The sequence below is a fragment of the Dunckerocampus dactyliophorus genome, chromosome 15 (assembly GCF_027744805.1).
Source record: "Dunckerocampus dactyliophorus isolate RoL2022-P2 chromosome 15, RoL_Ddac_1.1, whole genome shotgun sequence".
In the NCBI taxonomy this organism is placed as follows: domain Eukaryota; kingdom Metazoa; phylum Chordata; class Actinopteri; order Syngnathiformes; family Syngnathidae; genus Dunckerocampus; species Dunckerocampus dactyliophorus.
Genome location: NC_072833.1, coordinates 27,311,607 through 27,337,977, shown reverse-complemented (window position 1 = coordinate 27,337,977; position 26,371 = coordinate 27,311,607). Strand labels below are relative to the sequence as shown.

The following is a 26,371-nucleotide window of genomic DNA, read 5'->3' as shown; positions in this document are numbered from 1 at the left end:
CCCCACGCATACTGTAAGGCACTAGCAAAAATAGAAAATGATGGATGGATGGATGTACAGTGTTCCCTTGCTCCACTGCACTTCATGTTTCATGGGCTCACTCTTTCGCAGATTTTCTTTAGTGCAATTTTAGTGCTTTTTAAATTTTTTGACAGCGTGTGAATGCTGTTACAGGCCATCCTGGCCTTTTAAGAAGAATTTCATTGTGTGAAGTTGAGTGCTGTAGTCTTCTGCGTCCTGATTGGCTGTAGACTGCCTCCTGTTGTGGTCATGGCCATACATGGCTAGCAAACTAGCTAACAGTGTGAGCTGTTTACCACCGCCAATACTGTCAATAATAGCCAACCAAGCCACTCCGAACGCTGCAAGCCTTCTCCCCGACAAAACACCATCCATCCATCCTCACTAGGGTCGCGGGTATGCTGGAGCCTATCCCAGCTGACTTTGGGCAAGAGGCAGTCAATGGCAGGGCACATCTAGACAAACAATCATTCACACTCAAATTCATACCTATGGACAATTTAGAGTCTCCAATTAACCCAACACGCATGTTTTTGGAATGTGGAAGGAAAGCAGAGCACCTGGCAAAAATCCACGCACGCACAGGAAGAACATGCAAACTCCACAAAGATGCCCGATCTCCTGATTGTGTGGCCAACATGTTAACCACTAGGCCACCGTGCAGCCTGCCGAAACACCCTGCACCCAAATGGAAGAAGAAGCAAGCCACTGCACAACAAGCCGGACCCCGGCCACGCCGAAGGAAGGCAAAAGCCACACGGCTGCAGGGTGCCACGACAGAACAAACGAATCCTCGGCTCACGGATGACGACGCAGGGGAAATAAAAACAACGGCAGGAGCAACATGCTTCAACAAGGACACAAAAACGGCATGGTCAGAGGAGCAAAACACACAAAAGTCACTGAATCATTTCTTGTGTCCAAACTACTCTAGAAGGTTGATCATTAAAATTCAAAGGAAATGGTCACTTTGAGAGTGTTTTAAACAAGAGGGAAATGTGAGAAAATGTTCATGCCCGCCTGAGAAAAGTGTATCAAGTGTATGGTGAGGGCTTTTACAGCCTTAAAACATATAGAATCATTGGAAACAAACTACTACTTCTTCGCGGATTTCACTTACTGCAGGCTATTTTGGGAACCTACAGACCCTTTCCAAAAAATTTGAATGTCATGGAAAAGTTGTTTAATTTCCATAATTCCATTCAAAAAGTAAAACTTTCATAGATTATAGATTCAGGGCCCACAATTTAAACGATTGCAAGTGTTTGTTTATTTTTACGTAATTTGGGCTTCCAGCTCAAAAAACGCACAAAACCAAGAATTCAAAAAATTTGAATACTGTGAAGAAATCACCATTTACTTCTGTTTTTGCAGGAAAAAAAGAAAGAAATTAGGATCACATCAAATCAATCAAAATATGGTGCTTTCAAAACGATATGTCAATCTTCAATACTTGGTTGGGAATCCCTTTGCCTTAATCACTGCCTCGATGCCACGTGGCATTGAAGCAATCAGCCTGTGGCATTGCCTGGGAGTTATGGAAGCCCAGATTTCCTTGATGCTTGCTGTCAGCTCTTTTTTGTTGTTGGGTCTGGTGCCCCTCATTTTCCTCTTGAGAATACCCCATAGATTCTCAATGGGGTTTATGTCCGGTGAGTTGGCTGGCCAGTCAAGCACTGTGATGGCATGGGCATCAAACCAGGTTTTGGTGCTTCTGGCGGTATGGGCAGAGGCCAGGTACTGCTGGAAGATGAAATCTGCATCTCCATACAGATCCTCAGCAGAAGGAATCATGAAGTCCTCTAAAACATTCTGGTAGACTGTTGCGGTGACCTTGGATTTAAGAAAGCAGAGTTTACCAACACCTGCACCGGACATTGCACCCCAAATCATGACGGACTGTGGATATTTCACACCGGACCTCAGGCAGCTTGGGTTCTGTTCCTCACCCGTCTTCCTCCAAACCCTTGGACCTTGATTCCCAAATGAAAGGCACACTTTACTTTCATCGGAAGAGAGGACCTTGGACCACTGGCCAACAGTCCAGTCCTTCTTCTCCTTGGCCCAGTGGAGACGCTTCCTATGTTGGCTCAGGTTCAGAAGTGGCTTGACCCGAGGAACCCGACAGTTGTAGCCCATCTCCTGGATGCGTCTGAATGAGGTGGTTTTTGAAGCTGTGACTCCCGCCTCATTCCACTCTTTCTGGATCTCTGCCAGATTCTTGAATCTTCTCTGTTTGATAATCCGCTGAAGCCCACGATCATCTCTTTTGCTGGTGCATCTTCTCCTGCCACATTTTGCCCTTCCTCTAGACTTTCCATTGATATGCTTGGACACAGCACTCTGTGAACAACCAGCCTCCTTAGCTATGAACTTTTGTGGCTTACCCATCCTATGGAGGGTATCAATGATGGTCTTCTGGCCAGTTGTCATGTCTGCAGTCTTCGCCATATTGAACCAAACTGATACAATTGAACCAAACTGAAGCAATTTAATGACACCTGGGGAAGCCTGTGCAGGTGATTTGAGTTTAGTCGATGATTAGTGTGTGACACTCAGTTTAAAACATTCATGCCCTGCAAAATTTGGGCTGATTTCTTCACAGTATTCTAATTTTTTGAATTCCTGTTTTCGTGGGTTTAATGAGCTGGAAGCCCAAATTATGTAAAAATAAAATAAATACTTGAAATCGTTTAAATTGTGGGCCCTGGTTTCTTCAGTTTATTGATCCATTTGAATGCCTAGTACAACTAAAGATACATTTGTTTCATGATGATAACAAATATAGCTCAGAAGAATTTCATTTAAGAGCTGATATCTAGCAACTTCCATGCTTTTCTTGATGATAACCAAAATCACTCCAGTTCTGACATGAGTAGCTATAGCATTGTACTGCCAAAAAATGGAACACTTATGAGCTATTTTTGTTGTCATTGTTATATTTGCCCACACAAAGGTACCTTTAGTTTATCAGGCATTCAAATGAATAAGAAACCGAAGAAAAAAGGGTGCTCTAATCAGTTTTTACATGACTGTATATTATGCATTGACAATAAACATCTATCTCTTCAGTCCAATCAATAATACACAATAAATAAATAGTGCAAAGCCCCCTAAATAATGACATCTCTTGCAAACACAGAAGTAAATGGAAGTATGAAAATGCTGTTTTAGCTTAGACAGGTAAACAATCCCATACTCAGAATGTCCTAACAATGGTCATGGTACAACATTTCAGATGCAGCATAGTGCTGTCAACACTCCAGCAGCAACATTTCGAAGTAATCAAGTTACAAAGCAGAAAAATTACCATACTGGCTGCTCAAGTTTTGCACCCTCCTTGAAATGAATCCAAAGATGTTCCAAATTTGGGCGTTCAAACACCAGCGTTAGCATCGTCGTCTTCAGCCATGGCAAGTTATGGAGCATGCGTGACAATCCTTTCACTGGCAGCCCAGGCTCTCACATTGTTTATAAAGATCCTGTCAACTGCTGCCCGGTGCATGTCTTCACAATCCATTCATCTAAAGATCTATGGCCGATTACTATCGATACAGGAGTCTTACCAGCACATCGGAATCGCTCCTCAAACCAGATAACCTGTCGCACCGGTTTATCACTCACATCCCTAGTGTGTGTGTGTGTGTTTTAAAAGCACACCTTTCTCGCTGTCTCTGGACGAACGGCCGTAAGAGGAGGTGATCCCCGTCAGACTGTTTGGCCTGTTGAGGCAGCTGGCGCTCAAAGTGGTGCTGGAGTAAGACGGCGCCGAGGTGGTGCTGACCGCTGACATAGAGGAGGAGGTGCGGTAGCGCTGGTGGCGAGAGAAGAGAGTTTAAAGATGAAAGATTTCAATCATAGACTGGTTTTAAAAAATCCATGCCACGCGTCAACGTACGTCTTCAAAGCTGCGGTACTTGGGTCGGTACTCGTCTTCCTTGGCTTCATATTCCTTCTTCTCTTCCTGCTTCTCCTTGTCCTGCTTCTCCTCTTTCTCCTCCTCGCGGGTCTTGGAGGTGCGACTCCTGCCGATGGTCTTCTCAGCCTCTTGCAGGTCGGTCAGAGTGACCCCCTGCAAAGACATAGGACATGCTTATTGAAGATGCTCATGTGTCGTGTGTGGGGTTGGCCATCATTTCAACGTTTCCTCACGATTCTCACTTCTGTTGCTTTTAAGAGGCAGGGTCATAAAAGTTTGCATGAAATGGATGAAATGTCTGAACTTCTCCATGAATTTTTTCAGAATACTGTATAAACTTTTGATCAACTTTACTATGAATTTCTCACAGACGTATTTAAGCAGTATATACTGTAAATAGCAAAACATTGAACTTGAATATAAATGTTATCAAGGTTCTTTTTTTTTTTTACAGGAGTACACTTTCACAAAGCATGTTTATTTTTGACAAATAGTATACGCAATGTTGGAAGCTATTTTTTAACCACACCCTTATTTTGTTAACACAAGTTAATAGAATACAGCCCAAATCGTTCTTATTTTGAAGGCCACAAGTGTGTTGTGTGAGCTGAGAAGGTCCCTTGACTGTGCAAATGATAAACTTGTTCTTTATTTACACAAAACTTCCACATCAGCTGGCATCCTGAAACCCTGGCTTACACTGGCTGTGAATATTCTCATTCGTCCTGGCTTCCATTGGGATTAGACACACCTCATTTATTCTTTCACTTCCCTCATTCTGACTGCTTACAGGAAGTCCGACGTAGGACACCAATGACAAGTTACTGTCGTATTTCTACACCATGAATGTGTCATCCATCATGTTGGTAAGCCTTTCATGATAAAGTTTGTGCTACAAATTATCGTCGATAATCGATACCGTCAACATTTTTTTCAGACCATTTTTAAAATAGCCATGGGAGGTGCAATTCACATTTGAACCACGAGATGGCACCCAAGAACATAATGTGAGCCACATTAGCTTGACATAGAAATGCCAGTATGTATGTTTAAAATGCATGCCATATTGAATGGTTGCATTTCTTTTGCAATGTAGCAAGCGACACTGTGAGGACGCACCATTTTGCACTGTTTATTTTATACACAACAAAAATATAAACGCAACACTTGTTTTTGTTTCCATTTTTTGAGATGAACTCAAAAATTTAAAACTTGTTCCACATCCACAATATCACCATTTCTCTCCAATATTGTTGACAAATGTGTCTAAATGTGTGATAGTGAGCACTTATTTGCTGAGATCATCCATCCCACCTCACAGGTGTGCCATATCAACATGCTGATTAGACACCATCATTAGTGCACAGGTGGGCCTTAGACTGCCCACAATAAAAGGCCACTCTGAAATGTGCGGTTTTGTTTTGTTTTATTGCCTTGAACAGTGTAAACCAGGATTCAACCGTGAAGAGAACACCTCTCCCACATGCCAGACGCCATCCAATGTGAGCATTTGCCCACTCGATGAGCAGGAGTCAGGTCGAGACCCCGATGAGGACGATGAGCATGCAGACGAGCTTCCCTGAGACGGTTTCTGACAGTTTGTGCAGAAATTCTTTGGTTATGCAAACCGATTGTTTCAGCGGCTGTCCAAGTGGCTGGTCTCAGACCATCTTGGAGGTGAACATGCTGGATGTGGAGGTCCTGGGCTGGTGAGGTTACACGTGGTCTGCGGTCGTGAGGCTGGTTGGATGTACTGCCAAATTCTCTGAAATGTCGTTGGAGACGGGTTATGGTAGAAAAATGAACATTCAATACACGAGCAACAGCTCTGGTTGACATTCCTGCTGTCAGCATGCCAATTGCACGCTCCCTCAAATCTTGCGACATCTGTGGCATTGTGCTGTGTGATAAAACTGCACATTTCAGAGTTTCCTTTTATTGTGGGCAGTCTAAGGCCCACCTGTGCACTAATGATGGTGTCTAATCAGCATGTTGATATGGCACACCTGTGAGGAGGGATGGATGATCTCAGCAAAGGAGAAGTGCTCACTATCACACATTTAGACACATTTGTCAACAATGTTGGAGAAAAATGCTGATATTGTGGATGTGGAACAAGTTTTACATCTTTGAGTTCATCTCATAAAAAATGGGAGCAAAAACAAAAGTGTTGCGTTTAGATTTTTGTTGTGTATTTACATTGCTGACCAAACACCTCAGTAAGCGTTGACAGTTTGGAAGAAGGCTCTGCCGTACAAGTAGCTGAATTTTTTTCTCAGTTGAGAAAACGGTCTGTGTCAGTCGTCTGCGTTCATGCGCTCACCTTGTTCATTCTGTTTAAAACCCAAATATTTCCATACTGGGGCTGCTGGCTTTGGCATTCGCATCAGAAACCATCGCTTCTGTGCCTTCATGCATGTTAGCGTATGCTGTCTCACGAAGCTAACTGCAAACCCCCTGTATCCACAAAGAGGCTGAATGAGATGAGGGCACACTCTCTCCGTTCATTCCACTGTAGAACCAATGTGTGGCACAGGCAGATGAGCAGATGAAACACACACACATGCCTGCACATGTTAATTTATCCAGGGCAACATAATTATCGACCTGTTTTTTTTTGTTTTTTTCTTTAATCATTCCATGAACCCTCCTTGTGGTGCATGATATCATTATGTTGCATGATATCATTGTGGTTAAGCCAAACTTTTTAGCCGCTTCTTCTTCGTCGGTGTTGTCGGCTATTTCTTCCGGTTGGCGAAGTGGGCAGAATAAAAATAAATACCCCTGAACGATTCCGGGAGAATGGGAGCGTTAGTCCAGGTTCCCATGGATGTCCGACGCAGGTTGTGTGTCATGGTTGGCGTCAGTGAACTAACCTGGGTTGACCTCCTGGACTGTCTGGCCTGTCTGGAGCGTGCTTTCCTCTGGGACTCGGACTCTTCGTCTCGCACAGGTGTCAGGTAGGACCTGAGAACACAGGAATATAACCCAACACTGAAACACTGCAGGATTCCAGCGGTCCCAACAGCATGGTGTTCCTTCCGGTCCCCTTGTGGAAAATAAATGCGCGGGCCGCCCTCCATATAAGGAGAAGTTGAAGGAGCATTGCTTTGCGCACCACCGCCACAGGTGGCTCCTTTCACTGCTGCAGTGTGAAGACGTGCTAGAGCTGAAAAGCTTCAAGTGGTGTCACACCTGCGTCGTTCAGGACCAGTGCCTGTGATGGTGGTTGTGGTGGTAGATGTGCCGGTGGTGGTGGTAAAGCCAGTGTTTATGGTGGGGATGACTGCTGCCGACTCCCGCTCCTTGTCCTTTTCCCTCGCTGCACTCTCCTCTGACCAGTACCTGCAAATCATCAAGAAAAACACACTTTTGAGTCCTGTGAGCCAAGCTTAGCATCAGTAGGCGACGTTGCGTTGGTCGTGCCAGCCTACCTGCTGGTGAGACTGGTGGTGCCAGTGCGTGTGGAGGAGGAGCCCAGGCTAGAGAGCAGGCCACGGTGGCCCGTAGGCGAGGTAACAGATGAGGAGGTGGTGGTGGTTGTGGTAGAGGAAGATGAGGAGGAGGGGGCGGTGGTAGTCGTTGAGGAACTCAAGTCGTCGTATCGTCTACCGAAAGAGCCGCTGCAAGGTGAAGACACAACAAACTGCTGTGAAGTTACGTACGACCCAGAAGATGCTAGCTACAGTTTTATCACAATGGTGTCCTGAGCCTATGGTGCTACCGTTGCTATGACAACAGCAGTCTAGCGCAGGGGTGTCCAAAGTGCAGCCAGGGAGCCTGCAGCTTGTTTTTCTTATTGGCATATCCTGAAAATTTAATTCATGGATTATTCATAGGATCCATATTACAGTGGTGTAACTATTTGTTGCGTCACCTATAACACAAAAGCTAAGATGTTAGCTTAGCATATATTGACCTACAGTACATTCATGTACTAAATGTATGACAGCCTTTCATTTTTTTGTATGCAGCTCTCTGTGGAAAACGTTTGGATACCCCTGGGTCTAGAGTCTTCATAGATTCGCGGCTCTACGCACATCAACAAGAAGTGGATGTTTGGGTGTAGGACAGTGGTGGGCGGTGTGAGACATGGCGGTGTACCTGCGGTAAATGCTGTATGACTGGTAGTGGGAGATGGGTGGTTGCCAGGGTTTAGTGTTACAGGTGTTAGGATCCAAGCTGGAGGTGGACGAAGACTTGGCCGGCACGTCCCGCGTGCTGCTACTCCGCCCTAGCGCTAGCGTGTGGGACGTGCTGGCGGTAGCGGCAGGTGGGCGGGTGAAAGAGGCATGTTAGCAGTGTGGACACACAAACACACACACACAGATACAATATGACAGACATATTTGCACCACACTAATGTTGCATGCATATCATATGGGACCTTTATGCATGAAAAACACCCAGAAGGTTCCTCATATGAAGTGAATGCAACGCAATTTCAAGTCCAGGTTCTGTGCCATTGTTTGCAATCCATGTGTGTTGGGTACGTGCATGTAAGCATAGGGATGCATGACAAATTCCAAGAAAATGTGGTGTATGGAATGAAAACAAGTTTATTCTTTCTGATGTTGAAAGCATGAGCTGGAGTGGGGGAGAAAGAGACAAGAGAGGGAGGGAGGCTAACCTTCGTTGGTAACTAGAGGTTCTATTGGTGGAGGTGGTTCCTTCACTGTTTTTCAGGTCGTCATCCCAGCGCCGCCGGGTGTAGGAGCCGCTACGTATAAGCGCCGTGGAAGAGTCCCTAGGGGATCACACGCCGTTGGTTAAATACTTCCTAAATACTCACTTCTATGAAGTCCTGAGAGTTCACCTGTTTTCCTTCTCATCAATGTCTGATGTACTGGCCAGTCTCCTGGGAATGGTGGGGGCCACATATGCAAGCCGGGTCCCTTTGTCCTTTTCCTGCCGACAGGTGAGTAATGACTTCAGAGTAAATTTAATTCCGGTGTTAAATTTAGGAAAAACGTGATCTGTACACACACACACACACACTGGGTTGCAGAAGTATTCATACCCATGAGCAACACTCAATTTCTCAGCACAGAACAAAGGAAAAGTCTGTTTCTTCTCTTTGCATGAACAGAAATAGCACAAACATGACAATCCATCACTGTTTTCGTTCATAAGCACTCTTTACTTTAGATAGATTGCATAAGTCTGTATTTCATTGTTGCAAAAGTATTCATACCATTGCACCAAAGTCGGCATTTTTAGTCAAAAATGATTGCACACCAAAAACCATTGCATCACAGTGTCACAAGCTGGCATTTACACACCTGTGACTTGTATAGGCTTCATTACTCCCTATAAATTGTGCGCATCGTCACCTGTCCACATTCATCCCATGCTTGTCAGCAGACAACAGTCATGAAGTCGAAGGAGCTGTCAGAAGACCTCAGAAAGAAAGTTCTAGAGAAGCATAGAGATGGACAGAACTAAGCAGCCATTGCAGGTTCACTCAATGTGCCAAAAAGTACTGTTCCATCACTGGTCCAGAAGTGGAAGCGCCGTGGCACCACTGTGAACATCCGAAGAGCAGGGCATCCCTCCAAGATCACAGCAAAAGGGAAGAGGAAACTGCTCAGGGAAGCAAGAGCAAAACCCTCCGTAACTCTTGAAGACCTGAAGCAGTCTCTCCAGGTTGCTGGGACTAATGTACACAAGTTCACTATATCCCGCACTTTACACAGGGAAGGTCTCTATGGGCTTGTTGCAAAGAAGAAGACATACCTGAAGAAACAACATCTCAAGGCTCCTTTGCCTATGCTACCACACATCTGAAAGACACTTCAGCGATGTGGGAAAGAGTGATCTGGTCAGATGGAAAAAAATTGAACTTTTTTGCCTGAACACCAAGATGTATGTTTGGCGCAAAGCCAACACAGCTGATGATCTGGCTCATACCATCCCTACCGTGAAACATGGAGGTGGGAATATAATGCTATGGGGCTGTTTCTCTTCCTCTGGTCCTGGTGAGCTTGTCCGTGTACAAGGGACTATGAATAGTGCGAAATACATTGACACCTGGAGAAGAACCTCTTCAAGTCTGCAAAAAGCCTGAACCTTGGGAGGAGGTTTATCTTTCGGCAGGTTAACGATCCAAAACATCCAGCTCGAGTGACACGAGAATGGCTCAGTAAGAAGAAAGTGAAGCTTCTAGACTGGCCAAGTCAGAGACCAGATCTCAACCCAATAGAAAACCTGTGCCGGGATCTGAAGATTGCAGTCCACCGAAGATCACCAAGGAACCTGACTCAGCTGGAGCGGTATTGCAAAGAGGAGTGGGCGAAACTGTCCAAACAACTTTGCACAAAACTCATTGTTGGCTATCCAAAGCGATTGGAAGCTGTTACTGCTGCCGAAGGAGCTGCAACCAAGTACTGACTATCACTTGATGACTTGGTGTGAATACTTTTGCAACAATAAAATACAGACTTATGCAATCTATCTATAGTAATGAGTGCTTATGAACGAAAACAGTGATACATTGTCATGTTTGTGCTATTTTCTTTCATGCAAACAGGTGAAACCACTTTTACTTTGTTCTGTGCCAAGAAATTCAGTGTTGCTCATGGGTATGGATACTTTTGCTAACCACTGTATATATATATATATATACATATAAAAGATATAAAATGGCATATTGTGGTGTGCACAAATCCGTGAGGAGCAGCTAGACAGGAGCCATTGGAGGACAAGCAGCATAGAAAATGATCGATGGCACGGCAATGCTGTCTCTGTCCACCTGAGGGAGCCACATGAGCACAAAGCCCAGAGGGAGGCTGACCTCACTGCAGTGCCCCAGTGAATGCGCTGCTCAGATGCAACGCATTATGGGAAAACTTTTTTTCCATTTTAAACTGGTACATGTTTGTATATTTCTCATATAGTATACCTTTTGAGTGTTAAGCTGCTGTGTGATGAGTTTAGTGTTATTTGTAAGATGACACCGTGAGTCAGGCTGTTATGTTGTTATACTGTTATAGACCTCCTGCAACATCCAATGGGTTGACAAGTTCGTTGTGAGTGCACTGATGGCTCATGATTGGCTCCTGCCAAAGAAAGAACTACCGTTTCAACACTGACTAGCGAGTGGCACAGTTGTTAAACCATTAGCAGTAGTTCTGAAGTAAAGGAGATGTCACGGGATTAGAATTTAGAACCATAAATTAGCCACTGGTTTCAAAGTTAAAAAAAAAAAAAAGTAGCGGCTTATACACCAAAATTTATGGCAAATTGGGGAATTTCTAAGCACAGACCTTCTCTTTGTCTTTGTTGTCCAGGGAGGAGGAGAGACGGGGGCTGGAGGCCGAGCGCATCACCCCCGTGGTGTCCTTCTCCCTCTGCGCCTCCTTGGTGGCCGTGATCTCCGCCAGTGCCCCGTAGCTGCCTGTCTTTCTCAAGCCCAGACGCCACGAGGCCGGGGACTCGTCCTTGCGGTCATCCTCCACTTTGGCTGTGGGCGGCGTGGTGACCTGGGGAGCGAGGAGGGAGGAAGACGGGTCACGTGCTTATTAACCAATGAAAAGTGTGTAGAAAGTAAGTTGTTTTTTAGTCCAACACGCCAAGTTAACAGCTTGGATTAGGTTGAAAGGGACATGCCAGTTTAAAGGTTAACAGCCGACATGGGACTAAGGTGCTTCTGACTTTATCCAAACAACACTCATGAAGCTTGATCCAAAATATTCCCAAGAGAAACTAGGCAAGCAACAAGAACACAGAAGCCACACAAGCAGAAAGTGACAGCACAAGTATGCATTTACGTCAGTCAAGAAAGAAGTGTCAGCAGCGCTGGTAGGGCCCTATGATTTCCACCTTAACAGAACTGGCCAATAGAAACGCAAGGAATCTTGCAGGAAGTGACATAATGTGAACAAAATGCTGTGACGAGAAGAAACATTTGTGCGGGGAAGTATTTCCCCGGCGGACTGCCCCCTCCCGAACTAAACATGTTGAAACGGCAGACTAAAACACCAGTTGGAGAAATCCTCTCTTACGGAATGTGAATGGAAGCTAGCTGGGTTAGCTTTAGTTTAGCAGAGCATGCTAGTGTGTGTGTGTGTGTGTGTGTGTGAGACTCAGGCTGTATGAGTGTTTTCACCGTGTTGTCTTCTAACGCTTTCATGCAAACGAGCATTTTTGAAAAAAAATAAAAGGGTTTTCATAGGGCCCTACACCACACAGGACTGAAGAGTGTCAGGGACCGGGGGTGGGGGGGTGGGGGCAATCAGCAAGAGCCAGGGTACACACCAAACTGCCTCACCATGGCTTTATTGGGCATGAGAGAAATGCCAGTTTTGCGCAAGCCTTGACGCCACAATGCAGGACAGCCCAGCTCCGCCAAGGGCATGGGGCGAGCAACACAATCAAACTAAAGCCAACCAAGACAAGGAGCCAGCAGACGTGGACAGAAAAGAGACAGAGAGAAGAGAAATGGGGGGCAGGGAGGAGGTGGAGAGAATAAGACTGAAGCTGCAGCAAAACAAAGACTTTGTAGCAAGGACAGACTTGTGGCTTTTTTGTGTTGTGTTTGAGGTCTAGTAACACCACACGATCAATATCACTGTTGCCAAAGATGCTGCCAGGCTTGGCTTTGGTATTTGCTTTCATTGTGATGTGTGGGCTGGGCTCTAGACTTCAAAGGAGGATTAAAACAAGATCTTTGCAGGAACAGAAGCAAACAACAGAAAAAGACCCACGCAGGGGGAAAGCATCAATCAGCTAGAATAAACTAAAATCATTTTGGCATGTATCTTATTCAGGTTATGTGCTGTTTGCCAGCAGAGGGCAGCAGCTCCAAATGAGGGGAAGAAAACTCGTTCCTGGTATGAACAACTGAGAGGATTCTGACATTTGACTGCCCCATTTGGTTTGTGCTCCTCCAAAGCCACACTTGGTGGTCATCAGCGGTACCTTCTTTGATGGCGATGTGGGGCTGGTCAGCTGGTTGGTGGGACTGCTTGGTGAGGACACGGTGATGCTGGCCGGGGCGGGTGTTGTGCTGTTGCTCACCGATGCTGAAGGCTTGCTCTTGTCTGGGAGGTGTAGAAGGAAATGTTGTTAGACTAAATCCAAGCTTCAAACTGTACCTGGGGCGCCATCTATAAAAATGTGCGTGGGAATCTAACAAAGTCTTCGTACACCAGAAACCCAAAATGTGTGCACAGACAAAAACATGATATAGAGTTACAAAGAGTGGCGTATGCACACATTCACACCACTTGTGCTTCATAGATTCCACAGTATATGGTGTTAGAATGAAGTTCAGGTTAGAATGAAGTTCTAATAGAGGGTCAAGCTCTGTGTGAGTCTGTGGCGACGCTATTGTGGCTTCGTCCGTCATCATAACAGAGGAGGTGGCTTGACAAGGTGTGCATGCATGAATTGAACTCGAAATGTTAACGTAATTAATGAAATAAATGAGTTACCACTGTTATTTTTAACAGCCTTAGTTTTTATACATCACAAACTTTGCGTGGAAAACAGCGAAGGCAACTTTTGGGCCCCGTGTTGTGCGTATGCAAGCTTTATAGATGAGACCCGACCTGCTTCATTATCCGACTCTGAATCCTCCTCCTCCTCTTCTTCGCTGGAGCAGCTGGATTCGTCCTTCTTTCCCTCCTCCTCTTCGTCCACCTTCTCCGGCTCCAAAGTCTCGATACGTGGAACGGTCTTTTCGGGCTCTAGCAGCAGTGTTTCTTTGCTGCGGCACAAACATGCATGTCCCAGGATGAGTAAGCATGACACAGACTTCACCTGGCCTGTGGGCTTTACCTCTTTAGTGGTTTCAGTGATTGGTTGTTGTCCCCTGTGGTTGTGGTTTCAATCAAAGGAGATTTCTTCTCGTCTTTCTTCTCGCTCATCAGCTGAAATGAAGGACAACGTTGGACTGTTTCAGAAGAACGGATGTCGTCCTAAGCTAAACTCCTACCAGATTTTGTTTCTTTTGCAGCTCTTCTAAGTATCCCAGAACATCTTCATCTGCGACGTCAAAAGGTGTCTGGCCCTAGTGGGCGTGGGGGTCGTTAGAATTAAGAAGTGTAAATAAGATAAGATAAGATAAGACAAGACAAGACAAGACAAACCATCTTATTAATGACATCCATTTCACAAAGGTTGTCCACCAGTATCCTGCAGGCCTCCTCTTTGCCCCAGTGTGCTGCTGCATGGAGAGGAGTCCAGCCGTCATAGTCCTTAATATTTACATCATACCCTGTTTGGATTAAAAGCCTGCACCATAAAACAAACCAAGAGCAAGGACTGTGAGAAGCAAACATCAACAAGCATGAGCAGGTTGTTCAATTGTGAAAAGGTCACATTTCAGCAGTGGTGCTAAAACCCTCAAACATTTACATCTCCATCTTGTTAACTGCCTCCACAGTGAATGTCTGAGATAGTGGAGCTATCTATGGCATTGGAGTGTCCTGGCTGGCTTCCCGGACCAGATGGACAGACAGTTGCAGTCGCATGTATCAACAGCCCGCGGAGAGGTCCGTGACAAGACAGCGTAAAAGTGGAGACTTACTTTAAAACCTCCACGTAGCCCTTAGCGGCAGCGACATGGAGCGCCGTCCCTCCCGACTTGGCATGCCGGATGTCCTGGATCTGGCCGCTGTTGAGCCACTGCCGGGCATCCCGCAGCATGATCCGCTCCTCCTCTTTGCGGGCCGCCTCGATGTCAACCCCTGTCAGAGGAGTTGCATACGAATATGAGCTACGTTGTGGACATTTTAACATTACATTTCAATGTGTCATTGCTCGTGTTCAAGGCTTCGCAGGAGAAGATTTAAACATGATACTTGCCAGGTGTCAGCAGGCACTTGTTGTGTTTTGCAGTTTCTGAGCTCTGAGCCAACGTTCTGTCTTACTTGACAATGACTTAGCGGCCGCGGCCAGATAAGTGGGTCAATGTGTCGGCGCTGTACGCGGGACAGCACGCCATAACAGGCCTGTATTGTCTCACAGGCACCTGGTGGCTAAACAGCATCATCTGCTACATGACTCACTGACTTGTCAGCTACTACATGAGCAGGGAAGGGGGACAAATAGAAAAATACATGTCCAAGTGTATATATATGTTTGCCAAGGCAAGACGCTGCACCCAATGCTACCTGAATGCTAACCTGTCTTTACGACTACAACAACACACTAAGCTGTGATGGCGTGCAACAATACCAGACCAGACGCTAGTCAGCCTGAACTCCGTCAACGCAGAGGAGCCGACGTAGGGAATGGGGAGCCGGCCGGGTGAGGGAGGGGGTGTCCCGTGATCTCTTGGGAAGTTGCCTACACAGCTTCTATAAAAAGCAGGGAGCCTAATGTCCTCTAAGTAGGACTACACAAAGCACAGCGGAGGAACTGGCAGCAGTTCAAAGCTGCCTTTTTACAAGAGAACAGCACATCTTCTACCTGAGTGGCCAGGAGATAAAGACAAAGTCTGTTAGACCAAAAAAGGACTCGTCTCTCCGTGGAGGCCCCCTTGACAATATACAAAGTGTATGTGTGTTACAGATGAAACTACAGGAATGGCCAGTGGAGCCATGTTTCATACACACGTCAAAAAAAACATACTACTTCTACCAGGCTTACGAAGGATTCCATGGCGTTCCATGAGCGCTTCAAGAAAACCCAGATGAGGACCAAGCGCGATGGCCAATGACTAACAAGTTTAACACATTGAAAAGGAGAAAATCACATTACAAACATACACAAGTGTTACGCAACACGCAACCGCCCGTTGCATAATGCTGCTGTTGTCTTCTCGCATACACACCAGGCTTCCCTCCCAACACGCAGCCAAGCATCACCAGGCCTCGCAACATGACAGCCAGCGGCCAAAAGCGCTCATTCAGGTACGCGCACGTTACCCAATTCAGTCAAGGGGTAAGAGTACATCACTTCAACTGTCACGGCTGACGCCACAAACACCGTGTATAAAACATCATCATCTTAAAATGATTCCAAGCATGCATGCATATGCACACCTGCCTTCTTGTAAAAAGACAAAAAAAAACAAGATGCGTGGGGGCACTATAATAATTTAACATATTTGTTCATAATGTAAAAAGGTTTGAAGAAAAACAAAGCAAAGCTTTGTATTATTTGTCTACTTGATCAACATTTCAGCCTGGTCCTCGTTACATTAAAGCTTTTGCGGGGTTTTTTTGCTGATTTTATTGCTACCATGTGCAAAAGGTCCCGGGCCACACTTTAAACACCCCTGCTTTTATAGCTCTTTGTTGTGCATGACGTGACGTTAACTGTGTGACTATTTAGCTTGTTAGCTTCCAGTGGTGAGGCTTTGTTAGGCTCCAGCAGTACGCTGTCGGCTGGATAGCCGAAATCGGAAATCGGTGACATGCAACAAAATGAGAGCAGCGAAGTGCCGTGTAGGAAAAATGTGTACATGTTGGCAGGTCTCCTGACGGCAAAGGCAGGAAGGCTTTCTGTCTTTACCAATATTGTTGAACTGCACAAGGCAGGCCTCGTACAAAGCACCATTGCTGCAGAGGTTCCATAACATTCAGGATGGTTTAAGAAATGTCTTACTGTGTCCTACGTGTCATGTTCAACAGTCCTTCCCTCTTTCTGCCTTTGTCATGTCAACGTCTGACACTGCTCGCCATCTCCACTTTCTGTGTCGGATGGGCTTGTTCTTCAACAGCAAACTCATCCGAGCATGCCTTGCTTTGTGCACAGTCACACTGCAGCCTCATCGTCATGAGAGAACACCCAGAATAGAAAGACTTGACTTTTCCCTTTTTAATCATCACAAGAAGGCTGACATCACTGTGCTATTATGCAAGCCAATGGAAAATAAAAAAGCCCGTCGCTGACAGTCAATGAGAAGAGAGAAACATACTCATACACGCATGACATACTGATGGGGCCCCTACTAGACTCTAGACGCTTACTACTTTGAGAAACAGCGTGATTAAATACGCTTAACCTTCAAAAGCATCCAAAACTTTTTTTTTTTTTTTAAATGAGAATTCATTCAATGGCCGATTTTTAAAAGAAATAAGAGTAAATAAAAGGATTCGTGGTTAGAAGCGGTACCTTGCCGGTTGATCTCATTCTGGAGGAGCTCTTCCATGGCCTCTTCCTCTGCGATGTCCAGAGGCGTTTCACCCTCGCTGTTGACGACGCCCACGCTGGCCCCCTGACTGATGAGATACCTGCCAACGGCAACACAGCCAGACATTTCACACGTCAAGCAGACGCACTCTGATACACCAGCAGTGACACGGCCATCAGGGAGGGAAACTCTGGAGGAGGCCTTGTCCTTTTTGGCCCGCTGCCAGCAATGGCAGGGCACCACCTGTCCCACCGACTCTGCCACACCTCCACGGCAGCTGACCTTTATTCAGTAGTAGTTCAGTAGAATGGATAAGGACTTTACCATCTGCCACCATCTAGGTGTAACAGGCAGACATCACGGCTAAATGGCAAAGACACTTGTAGCTCGTTCTTTCTAAGCTGTCACGTATGCTAATAATTGACTTTATTTCAAACATGCTTCACAAATACAGCGGAACCTTGGTTTCGCAGCATTCATTCCTTCCAGAAGGTCAACCTAATGCAAACAGTTACTAATCTCAGATCTCACCAAATGTTCAGAAAAAAATGTGATAACAAATGACTGAATGAATCACACAATAAACGAAAATGAAGCGGATAATATACTGCCATGTGCATGCGTGTCTGTTTTCCTCCAAACAGGCAGGAAGAGGTTTCACTCTGTGCATCACTTCCAGCACCTTGGCACGTTTGTTCCACAGAACAACAGCATGAACAGAGTGAGCCCTTTTGTCAGTCATACAGTCTTTGTCTTGGTGGGTGGAGGCGGAGGGCAGAAGATTGTAGCAATGCAAGATACCGTAGGAGAAATTAGTAGATTGCAATATATTGTCATATTTTTATTGGACTTTTCTTAAAAGTAATGCTAAAATCAAAGCTCATCTCGTCCTCGGAGACCCAATCTTGCATACTGTCTCATCTTGTGACACCCTTAACGTTATCCAAATCCAGGGTTTCCCAGAGGATTTTCTGAAGCTGTTGTGGTGGTCTGCATGGGAATGCCACCGTTGTGTCGTGCCGCTGCTGCATCTGCAATTTGTTTTTACTACAGTGTGGAAAAAAACATTTTTTTTAACGATTTAATTTTAACAACCAGCACAACATGAACGAAGAACATTGCAAAAGTGTTCATTTAATGGCAAAGTATTTTAAATTAAACCCTCCATAGACCCACCGCCTGCAGGGGCAAGCATAAGGGTCCGGCGCATTGTGCTTTGGGTGGCGGTCGAGGGCAGGCGCCTGGGCGACCTGGTCTTCAGCAGCCAAATCTGGTTCTTGGGACATGGAATGGCACTTCTCTAGTGGGGAAGGAGCCCAAACTTGCGTGAGAGGTTGAGACATTCCGACTAGATATAGTCGGACTCACCTCGACCCACAGTTTGGGTTCTGGAACCAAACTCCTCGAGAGGGGCTGGACCTTGTTGTACTCTGGAGTTGCTGCAGGAGAGAGTGAGAGTGGTGTGGGCTCATTAATAGCCCCCCAGCTCGGTGCCTATGTGTTGGCGTCATCCCCGGTTAACCAGAGGGTCATTTCCCTACGCCTTCGGGGTGGGGAAAGGGTGCTGACTGTCATTTGTGTGTACGCGCCGAACGGCAGTTCAGAGTACACAGCCTTCTTGGAGTCCATCAGAGGGGTGCTGGAGAGCACCAACTGGTGACTCCATCGTTTTGCTGGAAGACTTCAACGCCCATGTGGGCAATGACAGTGTGACCTGGAGGGTGTGATTGGGAGGAACGGCCTCCCCGGTCTGAACCTGTGCGGTGTGATGTTGTTAGACTTCTGTGCGAACTTCTGTTTGTCCATCACAAACACCATGTTCCAACATAAGGATGTCCACAAGTGCACATGGCAGCAGCACACCCTAGGCCGCAGGTCTATGATTGACTTTGTAGTCGTATCATCAGTCTGCATGTTCTGAACACGCGGGTGAAGAGAGAGGCTGAACTGTCATCTGATCACCACCTGGTGGTGAGTTGGATTAGATGGCGGGGGAGGATGCCGGACAAACCCGGGAGACCCAAACGTGTAGTGAGGCTGTGCTGGGAACGTTTGGCAGAGTCTCCTGTTTGTCGAGTCTTCAACTCTCACCTCGGGCAGAGCTTCGCCTGCATCCCAGGGGAGGACGAGGATATTGAGTCCGAATGGGCTCTATTCCGTGCCTCCATTGCTGAGGCAGCAGACTGGAGCTGCGGCCGCAAGGTGGTCGGTGCCAGTCGTGGCAGCAAGCCCCGGACCCGATGGTGGACACCAGAGGTTAGGGCTGCCATCAAGCTAAAGAAGGAGTCCTATCAAGCATGGATGGCTTGATAGGTACGGGCAGGCCAAGCAACATGCGGCTTCGGCGGTGGTCGAGGCAAAAACGCGGGTGTGGGAGGAGTTCGGTGAGGTCATGGAGCATCACTTTCGGTCGGCCTCGAAGAGGTTCTGGCAAACCGTCCGGCGCCTCAGAAAGGGGAAGGAGTTCCTGGTCCACACTGTTTACAGTGGGGACGGAGGCCTGCTGACCTCGACTGAGGATATAGTAGGACAGTGGAAGGAATACTTTGAGACCCTTCTCAATCCCACTGACATACCTTCCATTGAGGAAGCAGAGTCTGACGACACAAACGTGGACAGTATCTGGGGTAGTCAAAACACTCCCCAGTGGAAAAGCTCAGGGAGTGGACGAGTTTCGCCCTGAATTCCTCAAGGCTCTGGATGATGAGGGACTGTCTTGGCCGACTTCAACATTGCGTGGAAGTCGGGAACAGTACCTCTGGATTGGCAGACCGGGGTGGTGGTCCCCCTTTTCAAGAAGGGTGACCGGAGGGTGTGTTCCAACTATAGAGGGATCACACTCCTCAGCCTCCCTGGGAAAGTCTATTCCAGGGTGCTGGAGAGAATGGTACGACCCAGAAGGTGCAATGTGGTTTTCGTCCTGGTCCCAGAACACTGGACCAGCTCTACACCCTTGTGAGGGTACTACTCCGGCAGTATGGGACTGGTGGCACGCTACTACAAGCCATTCAGTCCTTGTACAACCGGAGCAGAAGCCTGGTTCGCATTGCCAGCAGTAACGTTGGCCTCCGCCAAGGCTTCCCTTTGTCACCGATTCTGTTCATAATTTTCACGGACACAATTTTTAGGCACAGCCAAGGTGTCGAGGGAGTCCAGTTCAGTGGCATTAGGATCTGGTCTCTGCTATTTGCAAACGATGTGGTCCTGTTGGCCTCATAGGGCTGTGACCTCCAGCTTTTACCGGGACGGTTTGCATCTGAGTGTGAAGCTTCTGGGATGAGACTCAGCACCTCCAAATCTGAGGCCATGGTTCCCAGTCGGAAAAGGGTGGGTTGCTCCCTCCGGGTTGGGAATGAGGTCCTGCCCCAGGTGGAGGATTTCAAGTATCTCGGGGTCTCGAGTTCACGAGTGAGGGACGGTTGGAGCATGAGGTCGATCGGCGGATCGGCGCAGCGTCTGCAGTAATGCGGCCGCTGTACCGGACCGTCGTGGTGAAGAGAGAGCTGAGCCAGAAGGCAACCGATCGATCTATGTTCCCACCCTCACCTATGGTCATGAGCTTTGGGTTGTGACCGAAAGAACTAGATCTCAGTTTCCTAAGAGATAGGGTGAGGAGCTCGGTCATCCGGGAGGAGCTCAGAGTAGAGCCGCTGCTCCTTCACATCGAGAGGAGCCAGTTGAGGTGGTTGGGGCATCTCGTCCGGATGCCACCCGGACGCCTCTCTGGTGAGCTGTTCCAGGCATGCCCAGCCGGGAGAAGGCCCCGGGGCAGACCTAGGACACGCTGGAGGATTATGTCTCGCACCTGGCCTGGGAACGCCTTGGTGTCGTCCCGGTGGAGCTGGCCGGGGACCGGGAAGTCTGGACTTCCCTACTGAGACTGCTGCCCTCACGACCCAGACAAGCGGAGGGAGGGCGGGAGGGATGGAGGGATGGAGGGATGGATGGATGGATGGAATTTTTAATTGTTTTCAAACTAATTGTGGTCAATATGTGTGTAAATAATAGCCTATATAAAGTATGTATCTATATAGCATATGCAGGATATACATTCACACAATATATTACTTAAATTGTTTTCAAGTTTGTTTGTTTGTTGTTTTTTGTTTTGTTTTGTTTTGTTTTTTAAGGTGTGGCGGCTTTTACTTTGTAGTTTTTTCACAATCAATTACATGTTGCGGAAACCCTGAAATCATGTACATTCAATTCACGATGTATCTAACGCATCGTATCTTTGGGAACAATCATGTCTTCGATGAAAATAAAAGTAAGCTGAAATGTTAATTTATGCCATTCAATCACCATTTCTATGCATTTAAAATAGTTTTATGCATGGAAAACTAGAAAAAGGTGTTTTGTTTCAACATTTTTGAGTGCTCATGCAGTGTAATAACACGACAAGACGCACAGCATATTCTATGCTAACCAGAGAATGCATGCAAACAATGTCAAAACTGTGGCGTAAATGTTTGACTTTAACCAAAAAACACGCTAACCAAGGTTCCAATGTACATCACATTCACACTTGCTCAGTTTAACGTTTACCAAAAGGAGCAGGAAGAAGCATAGAGCTTATTTAACATACATTCATGAATCACCACAGATACATTTTATTATTTATTTTTTTAGATTTGGTGCTATTATTCTTGCGCATGCACACACATGATAATGGCAGTCTGTGTGTAGCTTGTAGTTACAGCGCCACACAGTAGATAGCATCATGGCTCTAATGCATCTTATTTATGACTGGCAACATTTCAATTGTACACTGTTTTATTTAGCGAGCCCATCTCCACTCAAACAGTCTTTATGCTATTTTGTGCTCATTTGTCATTATATAAAAGGCATTTAGTCTGAAATCAACACTTCTAATCAAAAACTACTAAAAGTTGAAGCAAATATTCTTCAGTGACACTTGAAAAAGTTAGTACGTACCCCATAAATGTATTATCCACTTCTCTGTGGAACAAAAAGGAGCTCCCAACTCACCGCATTGCTTGTTTGTTTGTTTTAAAAACAAAACGTCACATTTGGAGGCTGAAGACTCCAGCTAGAGTGACAGATAGGCAAAGCGTGTCAAGAAAGATGCAAGAAAAGTGGAGGAACAATAGATTTGCTAAGGGATTGGTGTAGTCTGTGTCAAGATGCAAGACTCAAACCTTTGAGCTTTTACTCAATACAGGTGTTGGCAACCCTACGTACCATTTTTGTACGCCGATGGTTTTTGTGGTGGGCTTTGAAAGGCATTTGTGGGCATACGCCCATCACGTGTTTTTATGGAAATCAGCCAATACTAATCGGTGGTCGATGGATGGGAGCATCCCTTGTAAATACGTAATAAAGTGTGCCAAAAAGCACCACTTGAAGGACCAGCTGAGATTATTGTTTCCAGTCGTGCTGGCACACCTTTGATGTGACAGAGATGGGAGCTTGTTGAGAAGATATTGCAGGACGCTCTCTCCACGACAGCATGTCTCCATTATTCACCAGCCAGTCTGACCAGCCACTTGACCTTTGCTTACACTTGTGTGCCACCACTTCTTTTCTTCTCATCACAAGACGAGCGGTTACGTGGCGTGATGTTTAGATGGGTTTGCCCTCATGCTGTATTTCCAAAAAGGTGTCAGATAGAAATCAAATGTGCAGCCTGGCTGCAACAGTAAATGGGGTCGATGTGCTTGGGAAATGTTTTGTCTTGTTTAAATAACCTCTGATAACATCAGTGTTGTTATCTGCGGACGCCGCAGATCTGCTTCCCTGAAAAGACGTTCTCCATAGGATGACCCTGATCTCAGCTTCTATTCAATTACATCAGCTGGCCGTGCCAACCTTTTCTTTTACTCACTCTGCAATGTCCAGGTATCCACAGGAGGCGGCGGCGTGGAGCGGGATCCAGCCCTCGTTGTCAGGCTGGTTGATGCTGGCTCCATGGGCCACCAGGAAAGTCACCATGTCAACGTTGTCGTCGATGCACGCCTGGGGAGTGACAAACACCAGCAAGGGATGAGACTGCTGCAAGACGCACAAACTGGCGCGCGCACACACACACACACACACACACACACACACACACACACACACACGGTTTGACTTGGTTACGCAAACTGCTCACAGGTTATAATAAACAAACTCATGGAGTCGTTCACACTTTGTAAGTGCAGTGGTGTGCTTTTTTGCGTGCCACTGAGTAAATTGGTGGTCAACATGTGTGAAGTGTGTGTAGACTGTGCGGGGTGGCGTGCCAGTGCTCAAAGAATATTTTAAAATTTTCAATATTTGTGGCATGCATAATTTCCGTGAACTAGTCGTGAATGCAACGTGAACACAACGTGAACACAGTGCACCCAATATGCAAACAACACAGGCGCTGTGTATCAGTGTGTCTCAAGTGTGTCTCATTCACATGAATGGGTTACCCTCCTGGAGCAAGTCAGGGGGAATTCAAGTCATTTCTGTAGCGTCTTGGAGCTTTCTCATGAATTTCTGTTAATAAGTGATCGTAACGCCCAAAGCCATGTCTTCTAGTCAGCAATGCGCACCGCGTGTACCACTGTCGTGGACTAGATGTAAACACTACCTGACAAGGCGTAAATAAAAGTCATACGGGGGTCATTTCATGCCAATGCACACCAGTTTCAGTTACAAATTGTGTGCCAAGTGCATAAACAAAAGGCAAACTGTGTGCAAACTAGCCTTCGAGCTTTTAAATAAATACTGTAAATGTCACGCATTGCCACAGCAAATTGTGGGACAATGCTGAGGCAAAATGCATTCAAGTAAATGCTGCTATAGCTCCACTTAGGCCTGTCACGATAATAGATCAATCAATTAATAAAAAAAAACCTGAATGATAAATATGAGCCCTGGATAATTTGCCATGTGCATGTATGCATGTTTCATCTGCTTGTTTAGCTTTACCACACAGGCTGGATGACATGAGGGTTCACTTTGCATCTGTCTGTGTGCATTGCTTCTATAGTGGAAAGAACGGAGAAAGTGAACCCTTCCTGTCCTCTTTGTGGAGGCAGGGCTACTCGTGAGTGGACCCAGGGTGCTAGCAACAAATTAGCCTTGTGCGAAAGCATATGCTAACATGAAGGATGGTTTCTAAGACGAACGCAACAGCCCCAGTGTGGCAATATTTCAGTTTTAAACAGAATGAACAAGGTGAGCACATTTGCTCGAAAGCAGTGACGAGGGGGAAAGGGGGAACACGACCAACTCCCTCATAGTCCCGTGGAACATTATGCGGGAACCACACCACCTCGGGAGAAAGTGCCAGCCAGGCTTTGAGCTTAACAAGTCGGCCACCATGTGTCCCCCTCCCTCTGTGTCTACCTTTTCCTGGGAAGCAACGGCTCCTCCCACAGCAGGAACTCTGGCATGTCAGCCAGGTAAGAGGGATGCATCTTGATTTTAAATAATTCCTGACAATCATACACCAGCAGAGAGTCGATGGTCCTCACAAGAAACCATAAAACAAACAAAGATAAAACCAGTGAGCTGAGGGAAGCGGCAAGCCAGACACACCAGCTTATATTACGCCGTTTAATTGATGGAAAAAGGTGTCAAAATTGCCGATAAAAATCGATTATCGACGATTTGTAGCACATTTATCGACCAGCAAAACGTGCAATCGTGACAGGCCTAGCTCCACTACATATTGCAATTAGCACTAAGAGAATCCCGCTCACTTACTATCCTTCAACACAGCACCTAGACTGTCTCTCTCTCTCTCTCTCCTGGGGTTGCTATGACAACAAAACTCATTGACAGATACACACACACACACACACACACACACACACACAAGTATATGCAGAGTGGCCTTATGTTCAGGGCACACATCTGACTGCAATCCTTGTCCAAATTTGGGTGCTTTGCAATGCCATAGATGGCCAAGGCTGCTGAGCATCTAACTAAGCTTATCTGACAGCATGTGTGTGTGTGTGTGTGTGTGTGTGTGTGTGTGTGTGTGTGTGTGTGTGTTGTGGTTTGGCTGTGCGCGGGTGCTCCGGCATGCTGAGGGAACATCTCCAGGCGCAGGTGGACCTGAAGATAAGAGTGGGTGGAAGTCTAGCAAAGATGTGAAAATGAAAAAGCTGTGGATTCTTTATTCCGCCGTCCTGAAGATGGACTGTGCCTGGGGGACAAGCACAGTGTTTTGCTGTAGTTGTGCAGCAGTTAGCTTGATGGGATTGTGTTGCTATTGGCAGCAAGGGCTGAGCTGAGGGTGGGTAATCTGTTGGTGGTCTTATGCTGGCGTTGAAATGACATGCAAATGTGCTCAGTCAGCTAAAATGTGACAGTCACCAGGCCGGAGAAGGATGCAGACTGCAAACAGACTTGATAAAGGACCTTTCCTGCGCTCACAGTGAAGCATTGAAAAGCTGCAGTGAGTCAGTCTCCTGCAGGCACGTTGTCATTTAAACCTATTCAGCCAGTGCGCCTTAGAGAGGTAGCCTTTGTTGGGCATGAAACCCACAAGTTGGGTGACAGTGCGTGTGGTTTGCAGTACATACGTAGTTACAGCATCTGTACAAAGTCATAGCGAGGCAGCAATGTGGGATTTATATTGCACATAAATCTCTTAAAGCCTGACAGATAAGTAAAAGTTCTCATTTGCCACAAGATGCATGTTGACAAGGACATACACACCGCATTGTAACATAATGGCACACTTGATAGCCCCCGACAGTTTGCAAGTGTCAATGGAAATATACGGAAGCACTAATCCCATCAATAAACACAGAATGTGCATGGACTGGCCAGAAAAGAGCCATTTACAACACTAGCGGTGTCCCAATCTGATATCGGGCCAATATCGGCAACAAAAAAAATCTGATATTGGCACTATGATACAAGCAATCGATTCCAGACTGCTACCCAGCACGTCTACACAGCAGCGACAGATAGAACCCCATGTGATCACAGCAACACTGCATGCCGAGCAAGTAGCAAGGAGCAGGAGTGATGTTAGCCGTGTGGCAGTAAAACGACTTTGAAAGACTTTCAAATTGGCCATTGGATGACGAGGTAAACGACATTGGACCGACCACGAGGCATAGGATGGACCCTCTTCTCAACCCTTGAACATTTACATTTCACTGATGACCTAGTACCTAGTAGTCTCACACTCATCAGCACATGTAAGACAAAACCACTTGTCTCAGCATGTTTGCCCAACAAGTAGAATAAAATTAAATGAAATGATTACATCACATTACAAGTTGAAAACAATATATTTATGTTGGGACCTTCTTGGGCCACTTGATTGCATTTATTTCCATTTGGTTTTGAGTTTTTGTTTGTTTGTTTTTAACCCCTACAGTATATTATATACTGTA

The 26,371-nt window shown here is 46.2% G+C and overlaps 1 protein-coding gene across 7 annotated transcripts in view; it reads right to left on the bottom strand.

Moving 5' to 3' along the window:
* ppp1r12a (protein phosphatase 1, regulatory subunit 12A) overlaps window positions 1-26,371 on the bottom strand; it is a 52,349-nt gene that overhangs the window by 8,220 nt on the left and 17,758 nt on the right. For 5 of the 7 annotated variants that reach the window (XM_054800407.1, XM_054800408.1, XM_054800412.1 and 2 more), the window contains exons 2-18: window positions 22,870-23,000; window positions 17,006-17,124; window positions 14,472-14,631; window positions 14,032-14,176; window positions 13,878-13,952; window positions 13,721-13,812; window positions 13,492-13,649; window positions 12,860-12,981; window positions 11,206-11,421; window positions 8,757-8,848; window positions 8,571-8,687; window positions 8,045-8,197; window positions 7,375-7,563; window positions 7,136-7,285; window positions 6,817-6,907; window positions 3,920-4,093; window positions 3,682-3,835 (exon numbers count right to left, since the gene is read on the bottom strand). In XM_054800407.1, coding sequence (XP_054656382.1) covers window positions 3,682-3,835; window positions 3,920-4,093; window positions 6,817-6,907; window positions 7,136-7,285; window positions 7,375-7,563; window positions 8,045-8,197; window positions 8,571-8,687; window positions 8,757-8,848; window positions 11,206-11,421; window positions 12,860-12,981; window positions 13,492-13,649; window positions 13,721-13,812; window positions 13,878-13,952; window positions 14,032-14,176; window positions 14,472-14,631; window positions 17,006-17,124; window positions 22,870-23,000 — 2,338 coding nt within the window. Of the gene's footprint in view, window positions 1-3,681; window positions 3,836-3,919; window positions 4,094-6,816; window positions 6,908-7,135; window positions 7,286-7,374; window positions 7,564-8,044; window positions 8,198-8,570; window positions 8,688-8,756; window positions 8,849-11,205; window positions 11,422-12,209; window positions 12,318-12,859; window positions 12,982-13,491; window positions 13,650-13,720; window positions 13,813-13,877; window positions 13,953-14,031; window positions 14,177-14,471; window positions 14,632-17,005; window positions 17,125-22,869; window positions 23,001-26,371 lie in introns of all 7 variants that reach the window. The other 2 variants (XM_054800413.1, XM_054800409.1) reach the window with 2 other exon arrangements.